The 22875-nt window shown below is 46.6% G+C and overlaps 1 protein-coding gene across 7 annotated transcripts in view; it reads left to right on the top strand.

Moving 5' to 3' along the window:
* SLC39A11 (solute carrier family 39 member 11) overlaps positions 1 to 22875 on the top strand; it is a 318218-nt gene that overhangs the window by 116915 nt on the left and 178428 nt on the right. For all 7 annotated transcript variants that reach the window (XM_075014328.1, XM_075014323.1, XM_075014327.1 and 4 more), the window contains one exon: positions 6977 to 7121. In XM_075014328.1, coding sequence (XP_074870429.1) covers positions 6977 to 7121 — 145 coding nt within the window. The remainder of the gene's footprint in view (positions 1 to 6976; positions 7122 to 22875) is intronic.

Here is a 22875-nt window from a genome sequence, read left to right as displayed (position 1 = left end):
TCTGAAAATGAAACTACTGGGAAATTACTGGGACTTTGTGCACCAGAATAATGTTCTCCAGCTGCAGAGATCTTCCTGTCCACGGTCGTCATTCACCGGACATTCTGAAACGTACCAACCCCTGGTGTGTTTTCGTTTAACTCTGATTAGCAACATGAGTTAATTAATGTGCGCTAACCAATTCTCTTCCCTTCCTCATGCTTTTTGAACCCACTGACATGTTCCAATTAAGGGACCCACGTGGGGAGGAGGCTGGGGTGACTCGGAGCGCTTGCGGTTGGAAGAGATCAAGAGCTTTGCTGAAGGCCGCTAATATTTTTCAAATTGGTGAAGTGGTGTATGTGTCTGTAAGGTCAGTATGACTCTGTTGACAATAAGCATTGGAAGTGGCAGTATATCTCCCAGTTGCCTCTATTTAGGCATGAGCGGCCCAGGAAAGCTTTTAATGCACTCAGCATGGGTGCGGAGGAAATAGCGAGGGGTGGCTTTTTATCATTGCCAGCATTCAGGCAAATGCATCTCGACTTCAGAAGCAGATTGCTTGATTCTACAGAGCTGTCGTGCTACCTGCCTGGTGGTTGCTTATGCTGATTTCTTTTTATTTTCATTGCAGCCTTTGATTTATGGACTGCGGTATGTTCTGCTTATGCTGTGCTTTTAATTGTGTTACCCTTGTCTGCGGACCGGACAGAGATGAGAACCAGTTGTCTTTCTGGTATTGGCAAATTAGTTGATTATAAACTGTGCAAAACTGCTTCTTGGTCTCATTTTGTTCTGCAGCTTCAGGCTTATTAGGTGTTGTGTTAGATGCAGGAGGATAGATTGTGGCTTTGGTGCCTGTACCACGTCCAAGAAGGCATGACCTAAGTGAGAGCAACGACTGACATCAGCAAGGTGCGAGTTGGACCAAGGTCACATTAGTAGGTTCACGTGATCGTTCAGAGTAATTGTGTGTACTTAATAGTAGAAGCTTTCTTAGTATCACCTGAATCATCCTCATTAATTAGGCTACTGTTTGTAGGCCATGCTGTCAAAGTGCCCTTTTGGGGTCAGAGGCCTGCCTTGTAGTGTTCCCTGTGAGCTGTGTGCTTATCTGACTGCCAAGGAGAAATTCAAATGCTGCCCAGCTGATTTTGCTCATGCCTTGGTGGAAATAAATTTTATTCCATGCATGAATGGAAGAGATGAGGGGGAACATTTCTGAAAACCTGTAAGAGCAGCTAGCTGTTCCTTGTTTTGGGGGAAGCTGAAGCAGTGGAAAAGGCGTGGAGGGTGGCAGTGGAAGAGGCTGCTGAGGGACACACCAAGAAAGGGGAGACAGAGGAAAAGTTCTTTTTAAGTTGCAGATGGGTTTTGTCTAAGAGTGTGACTGCACTGCCCACATTATGGTGTCGCTGTCGCAGCGCTGACATGGGCAGCACAGTCATGTGTTATTGCCAGGGGAGAGGTCTCCTGTTAATTTAAAAAAAAAAAAAAAAGAGAGAGACAAGGTGTGCTGCATTTATAGCCAGGAGCTCTGCTCCCTGCAATAACACGCTGTCTATATTGGCCCTTTTTAGCACCAAAATTCTTGTTTCTTGGGGGTGTTCTTCAAATCCCAAACAACTAAAGTTTTATCATTGAAAGTGGCAGTGTAGTTACAGCCTCTCAGCCATTGGCACCTCTTTCCTTCCTGCAAAATGCCGTGGTCATTCGGTCAATTGCCTTTACCTTTGCTGGCAAAAGTGGCAGCTGCTTACTCTTTCTGCCACTTCTTTGCATCCGAACTGAACCCTGAGGGACCTCCTCCACAGCAGAACAGTTCCCTCTTCTTTTTCCCCCCCTCAGAGTTAATTTTAGTCGTTGGTGAAAGCTGCAGGGTCCCTCAAGACTCTCTATTCGTAGATGCCATCCAGCATAGATAGCAGCAGGACAAGATAGTTCCTTTCCAGCCAGCACCTGGAACAGAAAGCATCTTTCTTGCCACACCTGATCAATCCTTAGCCTCGCTCTACATCAACCAACAAATGTCCCTGTTTTGATGGGGGGCTCCTTGTGAATGGGTGTCTACCTCACTGGCAATGGACTGAAATGATTGGCTCGTTTCGTACCCAGTAGCCTCTGGGGCAGGTTGACCTTAGTCCCTCTCTTTCCTTCTCAATGTGGGTGTTTGGTTTTTGCAGGCGCTATGCAAAGAAATCAGCAGTGTATTTTGCGTTTCCGCCAACCTACCCCGTGGGAGGGGGAGAGTTATTTGAAGCCTATAATCCACATCAGCCTGGATCACTGATCTCTCCTCTTCATTATTTACCCCTCTCCCAAGTTCTGTGTCATCTGCTAGCCTGGTCTGTGGTGGTTGTTTTCTTCTAGTCAGTGATAAAAACGGTAACTAGCAAAAGGCCAAAAACTGATCCGTGCAGGGTCCACCTGGAAACCCACCCACACAGGGACAATTCCCTCTTCACAAGTACATTTTAAGACCTATCAGCCCCGTTCGTTTTTAATCCATTTAACACATACCATGAAATTTTACGTTTTAGCTTTTTTATCCCATCATTCGATACCAAGACTAACTCTACTACATTAACACTGTGACGTTTTCGGCCGTGCACCCGGGCTGATTTGCATTAATTACATCATCCTGCTTTAATTCTTGGTTAATAAAGGCCTGTATCAGTCACTCCATTATCTTGCCTGGGGTCAGCGTCCGGCCCCAGTTTACAGAGGTAGATGGAACTCTGTGGTTAGAAATCTGAGAGCTTTCAACTCCCACCTCTAATCACTACTGCTGTTTGCAAGGACTAAGAAGTCATGATGCCCAAAACAAAGTACAGATTTTCATCCATCCTTCTGTCTTTTTTTTAAACTCCCATTAGTTTTATTCGGTTATCTTATGGTGTCTGCTCTGCAGGAAGAGGTCTGGGTAATGTCCACTTCTAAAGACCTTAAGAGTTTTGTGTTGCACAATGCCCTTGAACACAAAATCATGAGGCCTTTTTTGGGGAAAGGAATCTCTCTCTTCAAGTCAAACACACATGAGTTGGTAAGTCTCTGCTGCCCCCATAATAAACACTGAAAGGTAGGGAAAGAAACAAATGCATTTAGGTTAACATGTACTGTGTAATTTGCATTGAAACACGCTTCTGCTTAACCCTTCTCTTGTTTTGTTGGAATGGTTCTTGATTTGAGCCCTGATCTGGGAGTCTGGTCCCGATGCTCAGCCAGATGCAGTTGCAGACAACTGGTGTGTTCATTGCTACTGGTTAAATTAATTCTCTCTTTAAAAAGTATAATTAGCCTTGACCCTCTTATTATCCTGTGTTTGGTTCTTATGAATTAAGTCACATGAAAAATGCATAAACCCTTGAGGTTATGGAAAATCTTGTGAAATAAGGAAGTTAACTGCATAATTCACAATGTCCTGCATTATTGATTTTGTTCCTTGGAATTTTAGGAATTCTGCTTTCTCACGTTTAGAAAAGAGAAATTTCTCCCTCTCTCTCTAAAAGAATTCATCAGCATTTGCTCAATTGGAGCTGCAGGATGGTGCAGCCAGTTGATTCCACTTTTGCATCTTTGTGTCTCTTTGTGTCCATATCAGACTTGGCACTTGCATGAGGTTCCCCTTCGTGCTCATCCTGCCAGTAATTCACGGAAGACATTAACACTTTTCCATGCCTGTTTCACCCGCTCGTCATGGCATGCACGACACCTGATCCTACTCCAGTCCAGGTTAGACTGACTCCCGTGGAAAATGTGGGAAATGCTGAGAAGAGGAAAAGACTTGTAACATTTTGCTATGGAAAAGTCCTTTCTAAATAAGAGCGCCTCCAGGGCGCATTTTCTAATTGCGGTGTTAATGGAGGCAAAAGCACCCTGATTAAACTGCACAGAACAGTGATAGCAAATATGTGATTAGTATTAATAACTCCAGTCAGAATTCATTATGCAAACAAGGGGATAATAGGTGATTGAATTATTCATCTTCAACCTTTTATTCATTTTTTTTTAAAGTCACCTTACTTGTCCAGTTTCTTAGCGTAGGCTTTGGCAGTTTAGCATCTGCTACTTCATATTGCTTCTCTCTATCTAAGAGCCAAAGCCATGTTACAACTCTCCTGGCTCAGATAGAATTAAAAACCTTATGTCCCATGCTTTGAAAAAAGATCTCTTTCTTGACACTTTACGTTCTTCCAGCCTTTGCTTTGTGAGTATCTTGCCATCAGTTTTGACTGTAGGGTTCAACCCTTTAATAAATCTTGAACCTGAAAACTGCAGGAAGAGAAGTAACAATTTCCAGGGAAAAAAGAAGCATGGAAAGGAACTGAAATATACAATGTCTAATAATCTGTTTCAAGGGGAGCCAGACATCTAGTATGTCCTCCAGCCTTTTGTCCCTTCTCCTGTACAGGCTTTCTGCTACCTTTTCCAAGCAGGAAATTTTATATTTGCTAAATTCATTAGAAAGCAGAAAGTTGGATTTAAACAGCATATGGTGGAGCTGTTTTGCCAAGGAAGTAGGACTTTCCCATGAAAGCTTCTACCCAATAAATTTGGTACTCTCCAAAGCTAAGTCGAGATTAAAGGGGTTTGTAGACAAAACCGTGGAGCATCCAGATTGCCAAGTGCATTGTGTTGACTGCTAGCATCTGAAGAAGTGAGTCTGTGCTCACGAGAGCTCATGCTCAAAACTTTTCTGTTAGTCTATAAGGTGCCACAGGACCCTTTGTTGCTGTTACAGATCCAGATTAACACGACTACCCCTCCGATACTTGTGTTGACAGAATGCAGTGCTTTTGTTGACAGCCATACCACGCTCGCTACGAGGAGGAATGCTGTTGTTGACCGAGAGTGGATGACAAAAGCCGGTCTGGATATTCCAGGGGGCCTTCTGTTGACAGAAAAGGCCTTCGGGATCCTGCGCAACCATGTCTGCTGTGGTTCCGGATGGCCGTTTTGTCAAGAGAGCGGCCAAGCGGTTGCTCTTTTGATCTGCTCAGTGGTCTGGACGTGATCTGTCAACAGAAGTTCTATTGCAAGGTATCTTCCGACACAAACTTCCGACACAAACTTAGGCTATGGCCTAAGGTGCTCCAGGACTACTACTAATTAATAAGAGCTACTGAAGTTCAAGTTCTTTACTGCCACATAGAGTCTTCTGGTTGAGTGTGCAGAGGTCACTAGTGACATCTGGTGGCCTGTCAGGTTAACCTCAGCTGTGAATTTCCTACTCAGTGGATGGTGTGCTCAGGTCTCTTGGTTTGTCCTTCAAATCACAATTTTGCTGTCTCACGGCGACTGATTTCCCTGGCCTGTGATATTGCCAATGCCTCCTGTCTTGGGAATAGTGCATTTGGACTTACTGCCAGTCCTGTCCTGACCTGGAAATGTGATATTGGATCTGACTGCGCATTCCACCCTACACACCTTGCTATATTTTGAAAAGCAGAAAGTTGTATCCTCAGAATATTCTCTGTGATGTTAAAGGTACAGTCGTACTTTGGAAATGATTCAATGGGGCCTTATTCATTCTTTCCCTGAATTGGGCAAGGAAATATGCTTAGTTGTGAGTTATTTTTTTCTCCCTAATTGCCAGTGCTGCCAAGTCAGGCCTCTGCTGAGAGAAGTCTCCTTTTTCAGCACTGCACTTCAATACGTGCTGAAGTTCTGTTGCGGACGATGGGCATATGCAAATGCTTGAAGTTAAGTGTGTCTTTTTGGTGCCCTCCTGAATGGGGACCCAGACCAGAGGCCCCAGTCAATCACAACATAAACCTTAAAGTGCTCCCATGCTTGGCTGAATCAAAGCCCCGGAAAATCCAGTTGAATGTTTTCTGCCTCTCTTCCTGGTATGCAGTGAAATGTGTTCCATGCGCCACTTTTGCTAAGCATGAGCCAGGATACAGTCCATCCCTTTCTGCTGCTTTAATGTCTCAGCCATGCTGACAGTAGTACAGGTTGAATCTCTCTAGTCTGGCACCCTCGATACCTGACCAGTGCTGGACGTGAGAATTTGATGGACCACAGGAGGTCAATGTTGTCTAGCACATTATTAACACTTTCACTGCTTGCTGGGCTGTTAGAAGGCATTTGGGGTAAATTACAGCTAAATAACAGCACAGAACACTGAGAGCCAGGGCTGGTGGCTGGGAAGAAATTTTATGGGTCCATGGGGAGCGTAGGCACACCCATGATAAGTGGCCATCCAGCTAACTGAAATCATGCCGGATTACGGATGTTGTCAGCCAAGAGGGTTCCAGATTAGGGAGGTTCAACCAGTATACCTGTTGTCAGCAGACTGTTTAGAGGTTTTTCCTCACTCTAACAACACTTGAATTATGTTTGTATGTTTTTCTTTAAAAAGATGGCATTTGGAGTTTGTTCTGAAACAAAAAATGTGTACAAAATTTAAAAACACCAAACTGTCTGAGTGAGACATTGGTGTGTATTTACCAGTACAGGGGCATGAAATTAACAACTTTGTATTTTTAAAATCTTGTTGTGTGTAGCCTTTCCGCTACAAGATCCGTCACTGTATGCTGAGTGCAGCCAGTGAAGAAGCTTCTGCAAAATGCATTAGGTGTGCACGTAGAATGGAACCACAATTCCAGTTCTTACAAACCCACCCAAGAAATCTTAAAATTGCTGCTCTGTGGAACCTGCCCTATGAAACCGGACAGTTTGTTGAACCTACCTGGTTTACATTTTAACACCCTAAAGGTTGTGGAAAGATGCCACAGGCTTCTCAGTGAGTTTGGTTCTGTCTTTTTGCTTTGAATCCAAGTGTGAACCAAATCCAAAGGAAACTTTTGCATGAAGCGCTGAGAATCAGACACACTGAGCAGTGCCCAGATCTGCCTTTAGGACCTCTGCAGATTCCAAAGGTGTCTTAGAGTATTGGGTGTGTGGGAGTGGGGGTGCGGGGAGGGATCTAAAGAGAGGAGAACACACACTTCCACATGGAAACAATGTTAAATTTCCCTCTACTCCATTTCAGGGCATCAGTGAACCACCCCACGCTGCCTTGTCTAGGAGCTACCATCCGCGAACGACGAAAGAGAAATACGACCCTGAGCCAACTTACAGCCAGGACTATGAGAATGAGCTCTCCATCCGGATAGGTAGACCTGGGCTTCATTCAGGCAAGCATCCTGTCATATACCAACAGCCGAGTTAGAATAACGCAATTCAATTGGCTCATAGACCATAAGATGTATACTTAAATTTTAATCAACATCAGTGCACCCTCTCTTGGTGCAGGCTGGCATCTAGCCCAAGAATCATTGCTTCTTTTTCTCCTTTAGTTCTCAAAACCACTTACATGAATGATTAATTATTAGTCATTTAATTTGGCAGTGAAATGAAATTCACTTACCAGGAGGTATTAATTTTCCTGCTGGGAAAGTGTGGGTGACAGAGTCACTTTGCCTACCCCTGTTAAATTGTCTGTGTCCCATTCTAGTGACACTGGTGATGGCTTGCTGTAGTTATGGGTCATGACTGATGGGCACTTTAATGCTCCTTATTTTGGATGAAGGTAAAACATATAGCTGCTAGAACATGGAATAAAATTGTCCTGTCCTGGGAATATTTGTTTCTTTTTAAAGTTTTTTTTTGTAAAACCAGCAGAGACTGCTGATACAGTTTTGTAATCTGAAAGCAAGTTAACGCTTCCCAGTTGTAGGTGTTTGTGTACAGTACTTGTACAGCCATGTAACAAAGATCAAATGTTGCCCCCTGTGTCATATCCAGTACATCTTCTACCGAGGTCTGGATGCTTCCCTTATGGGAGGATGAACTTGATCTAAGAGGATTTTCCTCCTCTAGCTACTGTGAGTTTGCATCAGGGATTAAAATGTAGTTTGGGAAATAACTAGTGAAAAATAGTCCCCTGCTTTTGTATTTGTCTTAAGTTTAAGAGAATCCTGAATGCAGTATGCTACCTCAGTTCTTGCCCTCCAAGTGTGGAGACGGTAGCACACACACAAGTGTGAGTCTTTCTGCAAAGAACGGTGTTAGCTTTTTGGGTGAGTTTTTGTTCTTTATTTCTATAGGTGCATTTTTAAGTATTGGTTTTCAACCAGAATGTTTTAACTGCTTAAAATTTTAGATGGAGCTTTTGAAAGGGGCCAAAGGGTGTCCAGTGTCCAGCGGATTTAGATGCCTCTGGTCTTTACGCTCCTTTGACAAAGCCAGACTGGAACTACAGCTGATAATTCTACTACTTGGAAGCATTTAGCATGTCTTAAATGGAATTTAATTGAACTCTTAAAATAATCGTGCATCTTTCTTTAAACTCAGAGCTACTCTGTTTTATGCATGCATCTGCTCTTGGTTGCAAAAGAAAACCGTGGAAGTTGTTTTGAGAACGGAAACTTTCCATTTCACCCTGCCGGTGTGCGCTCTCTGGGGAAATTTTAAAAAAACCCTACAACAAATCAATACCCTTTTATTCTTTTCAGTGATATTTTTCTTCTTAGTTTTTTTGCTCGTTGGGATGAGCTTGCCATTTTCACAAGACGTGGTGTGATTGCCAAGACGACAGAGTGCAAATAGAGACAGACAACAACTTGTTAATGAGCAGCTCTCATTAAGTCCATCAAGAACTTAACAGCTGTGTTCTTGTGAAAATTCTCAGGGCACAGAATGGATATTATAGTAATCTAAATGATGCCTCTTGCTAATGTAAATTAGAAATTAGTCACTATTGAATTATTAATTTAAATTTAATATTTAGAAGACTGAACAAGGAAGACTCAAACCCTGCCAGCACCTCTTGGGGTGCTCTGCAGTTGACTTAACTGATGTAAGGTGAGAGAGATGAATGGAGTAGAGAGACTGATACTGACTTGATTGAAGAGGCAGGAATGTTTGAGTCTTTTCAGTCCTTTGTAACCAGGGCCCTGATCCTGCAAAGACAGGCACAGGCTTAACTTGACTGCCATGAGCGTCAGTGTTCACAGGATCAGGGCCTTAATCATGCTGAGCTTCAGGTCATTGATCCCTCTGAGTAAGCGGGAGAATTTGCCCTACATCTAAGTAAAAGGCAGGAGCTGGGGCAATCCAGTGCGCAGTTGACCTCTTGCTAGCAAAACTGGAACTTTTGAATAAGCTGGGGAGACTGCCCCAGGTCTTTCCATGTCGTCTTGTTGCCTTCAGGACCCCGTGCTTGCATGGTGTTCCCGCTGGCCGAAAGAGTGGCTGGAATGGGCGTGGACACCATCTGGATTGACTGCTCGTGAGCACTCAGCAAAGCTGTGACCTAGGTTTTTCTTCCCCTCTCCCCCATGTTTTGAACATCATCTTTCTCCTCACACAGGAGGTATTAGCTGAAGCAGTTCTACAAACTGGTGTGCTTAGCAGCGGTGTGTGGGGAAAAGAGTAGCATTCGTTTTTACAGGTGCAGTTGCAGAGATGTATACAAAAAATTATTAGCTGCCTAAAGCAGCACTTAAAACGGGCACAGTTCTTGTGGAGCATCCTTGTGGGTACTCTGTCCCAAATGGACATATGAATTCAGCGAAATGCACATCTCTGATCTCAGGCTGTTAGCACAATGAGGGGTATTCATGCAGGCTCAATAACTGCTGCAATGTATTAAAGTCAAAGCCAAATTCAGTCTCCAGATGTGAGACCTCCCATCCCCAGGTGCATGGTAATGCTTCAGAGGCTGTATTCATGTTGGGCTGTATTCCTCGACCCCATGAGAGGCACTCCCCTGTGGGGTAAAATTCATCCGTATAGAGGAGTCTGCCCATACCACGCACCAACGCAAGCCCTCTGCATAGCTGTGAATTTCACCCACAGTGATTATACTCTGGCCCAGCAGGAGTTAGATGAGTAGGATCAGTTCAGGGTTGTATGGGTGTCAAAATGCACTGCCCTTCCAGTCCGGCCCTGGAGTGTTCTTGTGATTGCAGAGGACTCTGTGGATATGCATCTGAGTGGGTTAGGAGCAGGGGCAGAATCAGAGCTGGTAGCTTGGTAGCATGGGCCCACTTCTGAGTTTGGAACAAATCCAGGGTAAGTCCTGTTGTAAATTTGCCATGTGCTTGCAAATAGTGTCCTCGCCTCCGTATGCTATGCTGCCGTAGAACCTGGCTTAAAATGAAGCCAGTGCAATGCAAAACCCTCTCTCCTGAGATCCACTGTTATGCATACAGTCCAATAGTTATTCTGGAAATGACAAACACCCATCTGATCTTCAGCCCACTTTTCCCCTCTTTGTTGCTTTCCACTGCTGGCCAGGCTGCTATAGTTGAAGCTCTTGCAGATTTCTGAAGCTGAAGCATGTCTGGGATTTCAGCTGTTTCCTTACTTTTCTTGATCTGTGTCATGAATCTGATGGCCCTAAACAGAAAGTTCTTGCTGAGACCCTTATCCTGATGCTTGAAGCTTTTGGTTTGTTCTCTTAATTGATTTTCTTGGTGTAGACAGCTTCATTTGAGGACATGGAAGGCTTCAGGTCATTGAAGGGAAAGACCCTTCCCTTTGAGAGGTCTTTGGGGAACAAAAACCCGCAGTTGGAGACCCCATGGCATTGGATACAGAGAACCCAGAAGTAGCCACTGATGCAGACCTGAGATGTATGTCTGACTTATTTTTTTGTCCTTTCAGGATGGTTGAGTTCAGCCAAGTTGTTCTTGTCTTCCAGCTTAAGCAACAGCCTGGCTCAGCTTGGTTCAGAGGTTGTATTTGAGGTCCGTCCACCTCTGAGTATCTTCATCAGAGCAGCCTTTTGTGATCTCCTCCTTCAGACCTTCAGAATGAGATGTTTCTGGTTAGGTCACTGCTTCTTGGGCCATTCTTTCCTTTTCAGCAGCACCCCGTGTTTCGGATGGTGCTTTCCTTGCTGTCATTTAAGTCATCAGACGGGTGTGATTCCCCCCCCCGCCGCCCCGCTTTCCCTTGAGTCATTGGGCTCATGGCGGTTTGAATGTTGGTTCTATCAGATGCATGCCGTGGGAACTCTTAGAAAGAAGAACACAGGTAAAGTCTGTTCTTTCCTAAGGTCTGCCTTCCCCACACATCTCTCTGCTTCAAAAAAAAAAGCTATGTCAGAGCTGCTTTTGCAGCACTCTTTTCATTTGCGTGGATATTCTGCCTTCCCTGGGAAGAACCAGAGTCTACGCCAATGATTATTTTGAGGAACCCAAGTTACTTCAACATGCAATTGGCAGGGGCAAAACATGTAGACTGTGCCCCACTATCTGAACATATCTGTGGAAATGCACTCTGAGGGCCTGTGGAGTGTCTGCTCAAGTGAGTTTGACCTCAGGTCGGGGCACAGTCAGTGGCGTGGCTGTTTTCTGGCTGGAGTTTCAGGGTATGTAAGTATCTGGAGGCCTGAATTTGACCCCTTTCCTCACTGCTACATTTAGGCTTTGCTCTTGTGTAGGTCCCAGGAAGGATTTGCAGACAGCAGTGTGTCCAGAAACTGGAGCCTGAATCATGATGTTGGAAACAATGTAAAATAAGAGGAGGATTTTTCCCAATGGGTCTCCAGCGCAGAATGATTCACGTCACTCCAAATTAGATGATAGAGTGGGAAGGCGATGCTACTCCCCTCCCCAGGCAGTTGTTAGTTTTTCTTCCTCCTGTTTCAATTATTCCTGCTATAGCAACATAGGTGAAACATCCATTGGAGTGAACAACATGCTTCCTGGCTGGTTCTGGTAAATACACAGCAAAGGCTCTTATGGTGCCTCAGATGCAGCCCTGCAGAGGGGAGTCACTGCCCAGCCACAGAGTGGGCTGCAATGAACACAGTGACTCCAACAGAAGCGGCATTGGAAGGTGGTTTCTTGCTAGGCAAGCCTTCCTTTCCAGAGAGTCAATGGAAGAGTGGGAGAGACACCAAACTCGGCTTTGGATATCTCCTTCGTGATCCATGCAAAGAAGTTCCAGGAGATGGGCGAATGGACTAAGGGGACTTTCCTGGGTCCTAAAGCTTGACTTCTCTGAAGTCCTGGCCAACTCACTGAGGCCTCAGTCTGCAAAATACTTAAACATGTGCCAGACTTCAAATTCATGAATAAGGATCTAGGTGGTGGAGCAGATTGAATCTGAATCAACAACGCCAAAGCTGCAAAGTGGCTCTTCTGGGGTGGGTGTGTTAGCAGGATTGTCATGCACAAGACACAGGAGGTAGTTGTCCCACTCTGTGTGGCACTCGTGAGGCCTTGGAGGAGTCAAGTGTCCAGGTTTGGGTGCCACGCTTTAGGAAGGATGGGGATAAACTGGGGAGAGTCCAGAGGACAGCAACAAAAAATGATCAAAGGTTTAAACAACCTGCCCTCTAGGAGGGATTAAAAACACTGGGCCTGTTTAGCCTGGAGAAAAGATGACCAAAGTAGGGCCTGATAAGTGTTCAGATTGGTGAAGGGCTGTTATAAAAAAGAATGTGATCAATTATGTAGGTCCACTGAAGGAGGTACAAAAAGTAATGGGATTCATCTGCAGCAAGAGAGATTCAGGTTTCGTATTAGGACAAATTTTCTAACTATAAAGGTTTTGAGGTTTCCAAGGGAGGTTGCAGAGTCCCATCAATGGAGGCTTTTTAGAAGTGGTTGGTCCAACAGCTGCCAGGACTTATGTAGTTACTTGATCCTGCAGAGCAGGGGCTGGAGTTAAGGACTTCTTGAGGTCCTGCCCAGCTTTTTGTTTCCGTGATTCCACGTACGTGCTTCTGTAGCTTGCTACACTGGGGCCTTAGCCTCACCACTAAAATTCCTTTCTCTGGAAAATGGACATTAATTCCTACTAGTGTCATAGGGATGTTGCTTTCTTCTCTCCTTACACCATACACTGCTAAGACTCCCCTAATTCGGGGAATGAGCTTTCATTTTCGTGACTCCTTTTACTTTTGATACAGTCTGATTTGACCACAGCCATGGGCATTTCTGTGGAGAAGACAATAAATAAATTCACATGGGGATAATAGCTGGGGAATATAGCAGTGTTTAGAACCGATATATTTAAGAAATGAAAACTCATAGAATTGGTTTTTGAATAAAGTGCTGGGCTTGAGGAATACACAGGAAAAAATCCTGGCCCATGTAACTTGTCTGTTTTCTTGCTCTAATTTAAAATGCTCGATAAAATCAACTGCAGAGCTGCCCAGTGTCTCTCCTTCGGGAATTTCAGGGCATAGTGCAGAGAAGTCATTTTGCTTAGGGAGGTAGTGACGCAGCTGGGATTAGAACCCACTCTCCTCCTCTGTGCATGGCACGGTGAATGTAATTATAAGAACAGAAGAGTGGCCATATGGGTCAGACTAAAGGTCCATCTAGCTCAGTGTCTTGTCTTCCAGCAGCAGCCAATGCCAGCTGCCCCAGAGGGAGTGAACAAGTCAGGCAATCATCTGGTGCTCCATTCCCTATTGCCCATTCCCAGCTTCTGACAAACAGAGGCTAGGGGCACCGGCCCTGCCTGTCTTGGCCAATAGCCTTAGCTAGACCTACCCTCCATGAAATTATCTTGTTCTCTTTTGAACCCTCTTTATAGTTTTGGCCTTCACAACGTCCTCGGGCCGGGGGTTCCACTGATTGATTGTTCATTGCATTGTGATAAGGAATAAATACTTCCCTATCTACTTTTTCTACACTATTCATGATTTTACAGACCTCCATCATATCCCTCCTTAGTTGTCTCTTTTCTAGGTGTGTTGTCTACATGACGGTGCATAGTCCATTCTACCTGTGTTAATCGGTTTCTCTTCTTTATTACCATTTCCTTTTTGGTGACTTTTATAGCCTCCTTCAAAAACCAGTGATCACATGCCAGGGTGTCATTGCAGTTCGATTATCTCTGGTGTATGGCTGTCCTTAGTCTTCCATTTGGTTGTCTACTATCCATAATTGTTGCAAGAGTTGTCCTACCAATGTCACTCTCAGGCCTCCACTGGCTATGCCCATACTGATCTACCCTTGCCTTCTTCAAGCTGGCTGCAGTGGAAGCAACCTGTGTTAAGTTCCTTATAAGCTCATTTCATTCAGCTCTTGGCGTGTACCCCTGTTCGCCCACCTCAACAGCTTCATTTCCTGTGTTGGAGAGTGCACTGATTTCTTTTCGAGTGGGTGAGCAGGTCTCAATTCAGTACATTAGAATGTATCAGATCAGCTTGAAACTCTCCCTTTCAGCATCATTGTCCTCTTTTTGGATCAGCTCTTGCCATTTGCACCAAGCGGCCTCAGGTGTCATCCTGGAGGGCACCACGTTAAACACTTTCTAAGTGTGGACTGACACTGTTCACCACCTCCTGCTTCAGCTGGGGTTTCAGCAGTAGTTGCTTTTACTTTTACTTGGAAAGAGAGCTCTTTTGCATCCAAACCTGTGCTGCAGACACTACAAGAGAGCTACTTGTCTCATTAACCTAAGGCCCCTTTTAAATCTCTCAAGGTGTGGGAGGTACAAGCAAAACTCTATAGGCAACAATGGGATGAAAGAGAGGAAGAAGTGGAGGGAAAGGAACTAGTGAGATAAAAGAAAACTGAGATAAGGGGACCCCGTAAGCCAGCTGAGAGAGGGAGTGAGCTGAATTCTGGGAAGCATGTTTTTGCCCCCACTGGCAGTAGAGCTACAATTTGTGCAGAACAAATGACTCCAGTATGTGATCTGACTGCGTCCTTCTAATCATGAGCTTCTTCCTCTAAATCTAGCCCTTTCGAAAGCCTGGCTTGTCTGCTGCCTAGGACTATCTGTTAGCTCTGGCAGAAGCAAGTGATGATTGTTAGCCTTTTCTCTGGCCTGGTCTACACTAGGGATCAAAGTCGATACCACATATGCAGTTCTAGCCATGCTAGTAGCATAGCTAGAATCAACGCTGCAGGATTGACCTTGCTTCCTGGTGTAGATCAGGGCTTTTCAGGCTCGTGCTGACATCCCTTACTCCATGCGGCAGTGTGGAATACCACTGTTGACGGCCGAGCCAGAGAGAGTGATTTTGCCACGCCTTCGCTGACATGGAAAAGCAATCTGCAGAAGATCAACTGCAGTGCAGCCAACCTCCCACCAGTATAGACGTACCCTGTGTGTCTGCAACTTGAGTCAATAGAGCGAAGAGAGCCCTGGTAACTTCTGAAAGACTTCCCTGTATTCTCACTTTTCAAAGCCATTGTTTGACCTGGAAGTGCATCTGTGGAAGGCTAATGGAAGACTTTCATCTGTGTCTTGCTGATAGACTACGAAACACTTCGAGTACATCTACACTTGTCTGGAGATTGACCTTTCAGGATTTGATTTCACATGCCTAGTGAGGATGTTCAAAATTGAACTATCGGGGCTTGACAGTTGGCCCCTGCACTCCTCATTCTTGCTAGGTGAAAGGGAGGTCGATGGAAGAGTTTCTTCCGTTGACTTCTCTTAGTGAGAACAGCCAGATAAATTGATCCTAGGTAAATCAATTCCAGCTACATGATTGTTGTACGTGGAATTGCGTATCTAGGATCGACTTTCAGGTCTAGTGTAGACCAGCCCTCAGAAAGGATACGCAATGACCTGACTAAGTGTGGGTTGAACCTCTCGAATCTGGAGCTCTCTTGTCCAGCAAGCGCCGTAGTACATCATGATTGTAGTTAGCCAGATGGTCACTTGTCATGGGTGCGGCCAAGTTTCCCACAGTCCCTTCAAGGTTGTTTCCAGCCACCAGTCCTGGCTCTCAGTGTTCTGATCTATTGTCTAGCTCTAATTTACCCTTAAATGTCTTCTAAGAGCCCAGTAAGCAGTGGAAATGTTGGTAATACTGCTAGATAATATTGACCTCCTATTGCCTGGCAAATTCTCTCATCTGGCACTGGTCAGGTCCCAGTGGTGCCAGATGGGAGAGGTTCAACTGGTAAAACCTCTCACTCTTTTTAGCGACACTTTGACAGGACCTCAAGCATCAGAGAGGGAGCCGAGTTAGTCTCTATCTTCAAAAACAACAAGAAGTCCTGTGGCGCCTTATAGACTAACTGCAATTTTGGAGCATCAGCTTTCGTGGGCAAAGACCCACTTTGTCGGATGCATGAGTGAGGGTTCCAGAGGAGGGTCCGAATTTATAGGCTCATGAGAAGGAGGGAGTCCCAGTCAAGAGGAGAGCCAGAGCTGACAAGGTCAGTTCAGTCAGGGGATATGGCCCATTATCAGCAGCTAACATGAAGGTGTGAAGATCACAAGAGGAGAAACCGCTCCCAGCCCCTGTTCAGTCCTTCATTTTCTCCTGTGAAAACGTTTAAGGCAAATCAGAGTGATGAGTGGTACTAACTCAGCTCACCCGGTCTTTGCTGAAGGGGATGAATGCACTATGTTTAGATGGCAAAGCCAATGGACTTAATCTGAATTTATACCAGTATCAAGAAGAGCAGAATTGGTCCCAAAGAACTATGCAATATTTACAGTTGAAGTCACTTTCCTGAGTGATCCTCCATCACCAAGGCAGAGAGTCCTCTTATATTTTCTCCCCTGTGCTCAGAGAGGAGGGCAAATGTCCCTGTTATAAAGGCCCTTTCTTGGTGCAAATTGTGTCCCTTTTGTGAGGCTGCAGGCGGTTCAGCTGAAAGGGTTCAGGAACTCTTCTCTGGGTCTGGTTAGCTTCTACAGTCTACTCCAGGCAGGGTGTTAACTGTGCAAAGGCTTACCTCGTATCATGGGTCAGGCACCTGTACAGCACCACGAGTGCTGGTAAGTTCGGGTCCTCTGGTATAGACAGGTACACCTGTGTTACCATTTTGTTGCATAGTCACAGAAAAGTCCCACCTTCTGCTCGCGCTCCGTCCTGGTCACAGGGTATATGGTGATCAAGTATAGACAAGGCTAAAGAGAGCAGGCAGGCTGAGCACAGAATACAGGTGGCGGAGGACAAGAGCCTGAGACAGGCTTTGTTAAACATGACGGGGAACTTTCTCCAGCTTGTCCGATTGGTGTTTGGCAGCTGTTTTGGATTCTCTGCTGAGAGGTGATTTAATAGCAGCCTTCAACTTCCTGAAGGGGAGCTCTAAAGAGGAGGGTGAGAATGTTCCCAGTGGTGTCAGATGGCAGAACAAGGAGTAATGGTCAGAAGTTGAAGAGGGAAAGGTGTAGGTTAGATATTAGGAAAAACTTCTCCACCAGGTGGGTAGTGAAGCATTGGAATGCGTTGCCTAGAGAGGTGGTAGATTCTCCATCCATTGAGGTTTTTAAGTCCCGGTTGGACAAGATCCTGGCTGGGATGACTTTGTGGGGATTGATCCTGCTTGAAGCAGGGGGCTGGACTAGATGACCTCCTGAGGTCCCTTCCAGCCCTGTGATTCTGAGGGCCTCTGGCTACTGGAATGTCGACATAGGAAAACTCAAATGCCAAGTAGCTGAGGAGTTCAGTGGCTCATGATGATCTGTGCTGCCTTGGTTTTACATTTACATGCATGAATGCTGAGCCCCTTGGTAATGCATTCGGTGGCCAAATTCTGCAAGTACACGAAGGCGAATGGAGAAATTCACTGACTTCAGTGGAGTCGATCTACACTGACGCACGCTTGGTAGCTTGTGTAGTGAGCATCTTGCATAAACCGGGGTTCCCTGTAACTGCACTTCCCCTCCAAGCTAGCTGGGCGTCCCCTCCTGTTCCCTTCTCTTTTGGAATTCCTTTCAGCTCTCCCCATTCACCTGTAAGCCCCTACAATGCTGATGGCTCTGTGTACCCCATGTTCCCCACACCAAGGGTGGGTGCATACCCCCAGGCCCTCTTTTCTTCTGCCACGTTATTTCTCGCGCGCTCTCTCTTCTCCTTTTTTCTTTTTGGTTAGAGTTCTCACTCATGATGTCACTCTTCCACCTCCCCAGATCAATAGGATTTTGGGTGTATATGCCTAGAACGGTCCTGGACGCTTTGGAGCCAGTAGAAAGTAACATTCAAACATAGACAGAGAAATGCCATCAAGTCATGTGTGAGGCCTCTCAAACTCACCTGGTTAAGATTCCCTGCAGAGTCTCTCCCAGCTGAACACAGTCCTGTGTTTAGGAACATGTCTGACTGTGTTCTACCTAACGACAGTTCTCTCCGTCTGTATCATCATTTGTTGTTCTCAGGTCTATTGCTAAGGGAGCTTGAGGGTAGGATTGTTCGTTCTTAGTTCATCAGTTTCCCAACGCACAGTCCCTGCTTGACCGCTGGAGCAGAGGACCCTGTTTTCATACATGTCATGTTTTAAATTATTATTACTAGGAAGAGTGAACAAAGCAGAACTTTCTGAGACATCAGCACAGTGATATCGCAACTAGTTATTTTTCAGCCCTCCCATCCCTCCACAAGATCTGTGCTAGATCTCAAGAGAATTTGTGTGCCACTTCTCAGGGGAGAGAGGTTTTTAGCTGGGTGTAGAAGGTGCTGCATCACACAAGGTATTTTCTGGAATAGCTCGCTTCAAAACAAGGCAGGGGATGAATCTGATGGCTTTGATCCTTCCTTTCCATTTCTCAGTAAAACCGTGTCCTAAGCTGGGTGTGAGCCTCTTGGGTCACAGCTTTAAAGGGCCGGTTCACAGCTTTAAAGAGCCCTTGGGATGGCAAAGATGCTGCATAGATTATTTTTACAAAGTCCAAATTTTCTCAGTGAGCCCATGTGAAATGGTCTCTTGGCATCTTGGCTCCTGCTGTTCTCTGTAGGTATCACCCTTCTGTCAACACACCTTTATCTCCTGGAGTAATCCAAAATGAAATGTGCCCTGCAAATTCGTAGCCCAGCCGCGATCTTTGCTTTGCGTTTTTGTTTTGATCTTGTCAACTGCTTTAAGTTAAGGGATCTGCTCCAAAGCAACAATCGCTTTGTGATTTTTGTGCTGAACAGCACCATTGGGTGTTGTATTACATGCATGGGGGAAGGGTGAGTTGCTTCCCCATTTCCTGAGATGTGGCAGGGGTGGTAAACAATGAAGAGTATAAAAGAAGTCTTGATAGGGCGTGAGGTGCAATACAATACCCAGATAAGGTGGCTGGAGAACTCCCAGTTGGCAGAAGTTGTCCCGGGCTCTTGAAAGTCCGTTAATCGACCCAGAGTTCAGTGTCCCCGGTGGATCTCTCTCCCATGGTGGCCGTGCCAGGCTGGGGAGTTGGATTGGGCGCTGTCAGAGAACAGCAAAGGTTCTGCCTCTCTTGCTAGCTGCTTCTCTCATTAGCCCAGGGAAGCGGATGGAGCCCACAGTTAGCAGATGGAAGATATTGTGCTAGTGCTTATCTGTCTGATCTAGAATCCAGCCCAGCTCATCTTCTATCCTGGTTATTAGGCAAGGGGTGCGAGTCTGCATAGCCAGAGCTTTTCTGCTGCACTCCCCGAACTAGCCAGACTAGAGCAAGTGTGGACGTGTCTACTGGGACTGTAATCGTTTGCGTGACCACCTGTCCCGTTCTTCCCAGGAAAGTCCCTTGTTTAAGCCATCTCACAGGCATCCCGACCTTTTAAAGAAAATAGACAAATTTCTCCATATTTTGTGGGGCTCCTGTTCCCTGGCACCCTGTGTCTGGGGGCGGCAGCCTCTCTCCTGCCGGGGAGTTCCTCCGCTGGGGGGCTGCCCTGTTGCCTGGAGCTCTGCATCTTGTGGCAGCAGCTCCTGCTGCAGGGGAGCTCCTCTGTGGGGCAGCTGCCCCATTCCCCGGTACCCCGTGGTGGCAGCCCCCCGCTGCTTGTGAGCTCCCCCTCGTTCCCTGTGCCCTACACTTAGGGGAGGGAGCCCCTCCACGGGTCGGCTGTCTCATTCTCCAGCTCCTGCTTCGTTCCCTGGTGCCCTTGGCCGGGAGGCTTGGCAATCCTCCCCCTCCCCCCAGCAGGGGGTTTTGGAGCTCCCATCCTCCACTTCCCTTCATCCCTGGTGCCTCTCGCTGGAGCAGCAGCCCCATCACCAAGGACCCCTGACATTGGACAGCAGCCCCACTCTCATCCCCGGAGGCGGGTGTCCCGTATTTGACATAGGCTAATGTGGTCACCATAGTATTCGCACTCCATAATTGCAGTAGAGACATTTGCTGGGGTGAGATCGGAGCATTCTCCTGGGTCATACAGTGTGTCTCGTCTGAAGTAAATGGGGTGTTTTAACCAGGTCTCTCCCTGGGGCCCTGAGCTGTTCTCCAGTGCCATTATCTATCCACAGCAGCAGCGCTGACCCATCCCACCCACAACCCCTCTCCTATTCTTCCAAGAATGTGTAGGACACATTTCATCCTGAAGATCCCCAGAATATAAGGATGTGTTGACAACAGGGCAATGAATGCCGATACCTGCCCAGAACAGCAGGACGCAGTATTAAAAGATGCTAAGAGACCGTGTCACACGCGTGCCTTTAGAAAACATTGGATTTCTAAAAAAACAATAACATATGCAGCATCTTTTCCATCCCACGGGCTCTTTGAAGCTGTGAGTCGGGGTGAAGACAGGACAACAACTCTGTGGGCAAATAAAGCAGCTGCAAATAAGACTCCCCCAGTCGCCTCCTTGCCCGTAAGAAATGAGCATAGAGCCCCGCGCCCCTGCCTCAGCTTGGCTAATGTAATCTGCACCACTTTGATTTAGACAGGGTTCATTAATCTACGAGGATAATTAAACTCGGTTAGAACCCGCACTACGAATTTGGGTCGCCTAGCAAGTGTGGAAGGCACCGAGATGTTTACTGTGGATGTCTCTTGCTCAGTGAAGTAATTTCCCAGTTTGGGTTCCCTAACTCTGGGAGCTATTTTCAGCTGGCTTAATTTCTTCGCTTCACCTGGTAACCCACTATTAGAGCTCTGAATTCTATTCCACGTTCCTCAGCTACTTAAATTAGGAGACCACCGGTCAGCTCCTTTCCCAGCCTCTTATAATGCTGTTTGCTGGGCTCTTTGCTCAGGGCTGGGATTGCTCACAGTGCAGTTCAGTGAGTCACTTCGCAGTTGTCGCCGTAGCCTACAAGTGTTTTAGCAACAAATCGAGCTGTGGTTGAGGCTCAGGCTTGAGTGTAATTTCCCTACCACAGGGGTGGGGGACCTTTTTTCGGTCAGGGGCCACTGACACAGAGACAGATCAGTTGGGGACCACAGAAGCGAGATGCAAAAAACCCTCCACCGCACTGATGTGGTCCCTGATTGTTTGAGGGCCGGAGCTCTGGGGGGAGGTAGGGTGACCCTGGCTGGCCTGGGATGCAAGAGAAGGCTGTGGGTGGGAGGTGTCGGAGAGGGGCGGGAGCAGATTGGGGGTGTGGGTGTAGGTGAGAGGAAGGGTGCCGGACGATTTGTGGTGTGAGGTCTGGGCGGGAGGTGGTAGACTCAGGGTTTGGGGGTTGCAGTCTAGGAGGGAGGAGGGGGTGAGGGTCAGACTCTGGAGGGGGACACAGGAGCTGCACTTAAGCAGTCTGGGAAGTGGGTGCACTTTCTTTTGCAGCACCCCAGATGCACATGGCTCTGTGGCCCTCCCCCTGCTCCCAGGCACTGCACCTCCACAGCTGTGATTGGCCAGAGTTCTAACCAATCGGTGCAGTGGTTGGAAGCCTCTGGGCAGGCTGACCTGGCCGCTGCTGCTCCCCCCAGCCGAGAGAACAACAGCGACCGGCAGAAGAGCCCAGAGCCAGTTCTGTCTCCTGACCCTCAGCAGAGCCCGTGGTCCGGGTCTGGGCCACAGCTAGCTTGATCCACCCCGTGAGCCTCGGGGCTCCGCACCCACTACCCCATCATGGGCCAGATATCACGGAGGGGAGCCCCCGACCTCTGGGTCTTGATCCAGACAAGCCACAGGCCGGTTCAAACCGTGGATCTCTCCTGCTCTATCGACCACATTGTTCGTTAGGGGGATCACGTGGCACGATGTGACTTTGTGTATTTGAGTAAGCGTGAATGTGCGATAAACGTGCTCCTGTGACGTGCATGACGATAGCGAGTTGCAATATCCTTGTGTGGGAGTCAGAGCAAGCGTGGCACGCACGCGTGCGGGAAGAGGGCAGCGGCCTCTGTGCATGACTGTAGAAACGGAATTGAAAAGACACTAGGCTGATGGCTTCTGCCTTCTCCAGATGACCTCCCCTCACACTGATCAAATCATTAAGGTACCAGAACCCCCTTCCTCGAGGCATGTGTGTATGCACGTCCCCATCTGCGTGTCACCACCTCTTTGTCTTGCCTCTTGCAAGCTGCCCTGACTGCCACAGGATCCTCTCCAGAAAGTCAAGTGGAACCTGTATAACAGAAGGGGAAGCGCAAGTCGAAAGGGGGAAATGGATTACAGCAATTTCAAAAGAAGCGTCTCCATTTCAGTGCAGTCAGAAAACAAACACATTCAGCACCTCGCCCTCTGGAGTGGACCCGTCTGCTTCATTCATTAAACACAATAATTCATATATTTTGTCTATAGGATTTCTTATTTAAATGGGGATGCAAATCACTTTTAATTACCCTGAGATTGCTTCCCAGAAGAGAAATGAAAGTCAGATTTCTAGAGCTTGCAGACCACAGGAATATTATTTCAGGAGAAATTTAGGGGCAGATATATGAAAGAATATTGAGTACTTTTTTTTTAAAAAAAGGGGGATTTATTTGTTTGGCAAAGTGGGGAGGATCAGTCCCTGCATTATAAAGATAACTTTAAGGATAATGAAATGATTTGTAAAGCCATTGCCAAACCATGCCAAGAATGATTTATATTGGCTTCAACAAACCCAAGTTTTCAGGTGTTCTGAGATGCCAGAGGCTGAAACAACCAAGGAACCAAAATATGGAGAGTAAATTAGCTCTTCCTGTCCATGCGCAGTTTATAAACATTCCTCTGTGGGTGCCCTCTGCCACCCTCTTATTTGGCTTAAACTTGTGCAGGGCAGCAGAACTGTATGCTTCCATAAAGTGAGGAAACTACTGTAATGTTCCTCCTGAGCTGCCTGGTGACCTCGGTTTTTCGTGGCAGCTTCACAGGGACTGGGTGAAGAGGAA

The sequence above is a fragment of the Carettochelys insculpta genome, chromosome 20, assembly GCF_033958435.1.
Source record: "Carettochelys insculpta isolate YL-2023 chromosome 20, ASM3395843v1, whole genome shotgun sequence".
Classification (NCBI taxonomy): domain Eukaryota; kingdom Metazoa; phylum Chordata; order Testudines; family Carettochelyidae; genus Carettochelys; species Carettochelys insculpta.
This window is presented reverse-complemented; position numbering and strand designations above follow the sequence as displayed.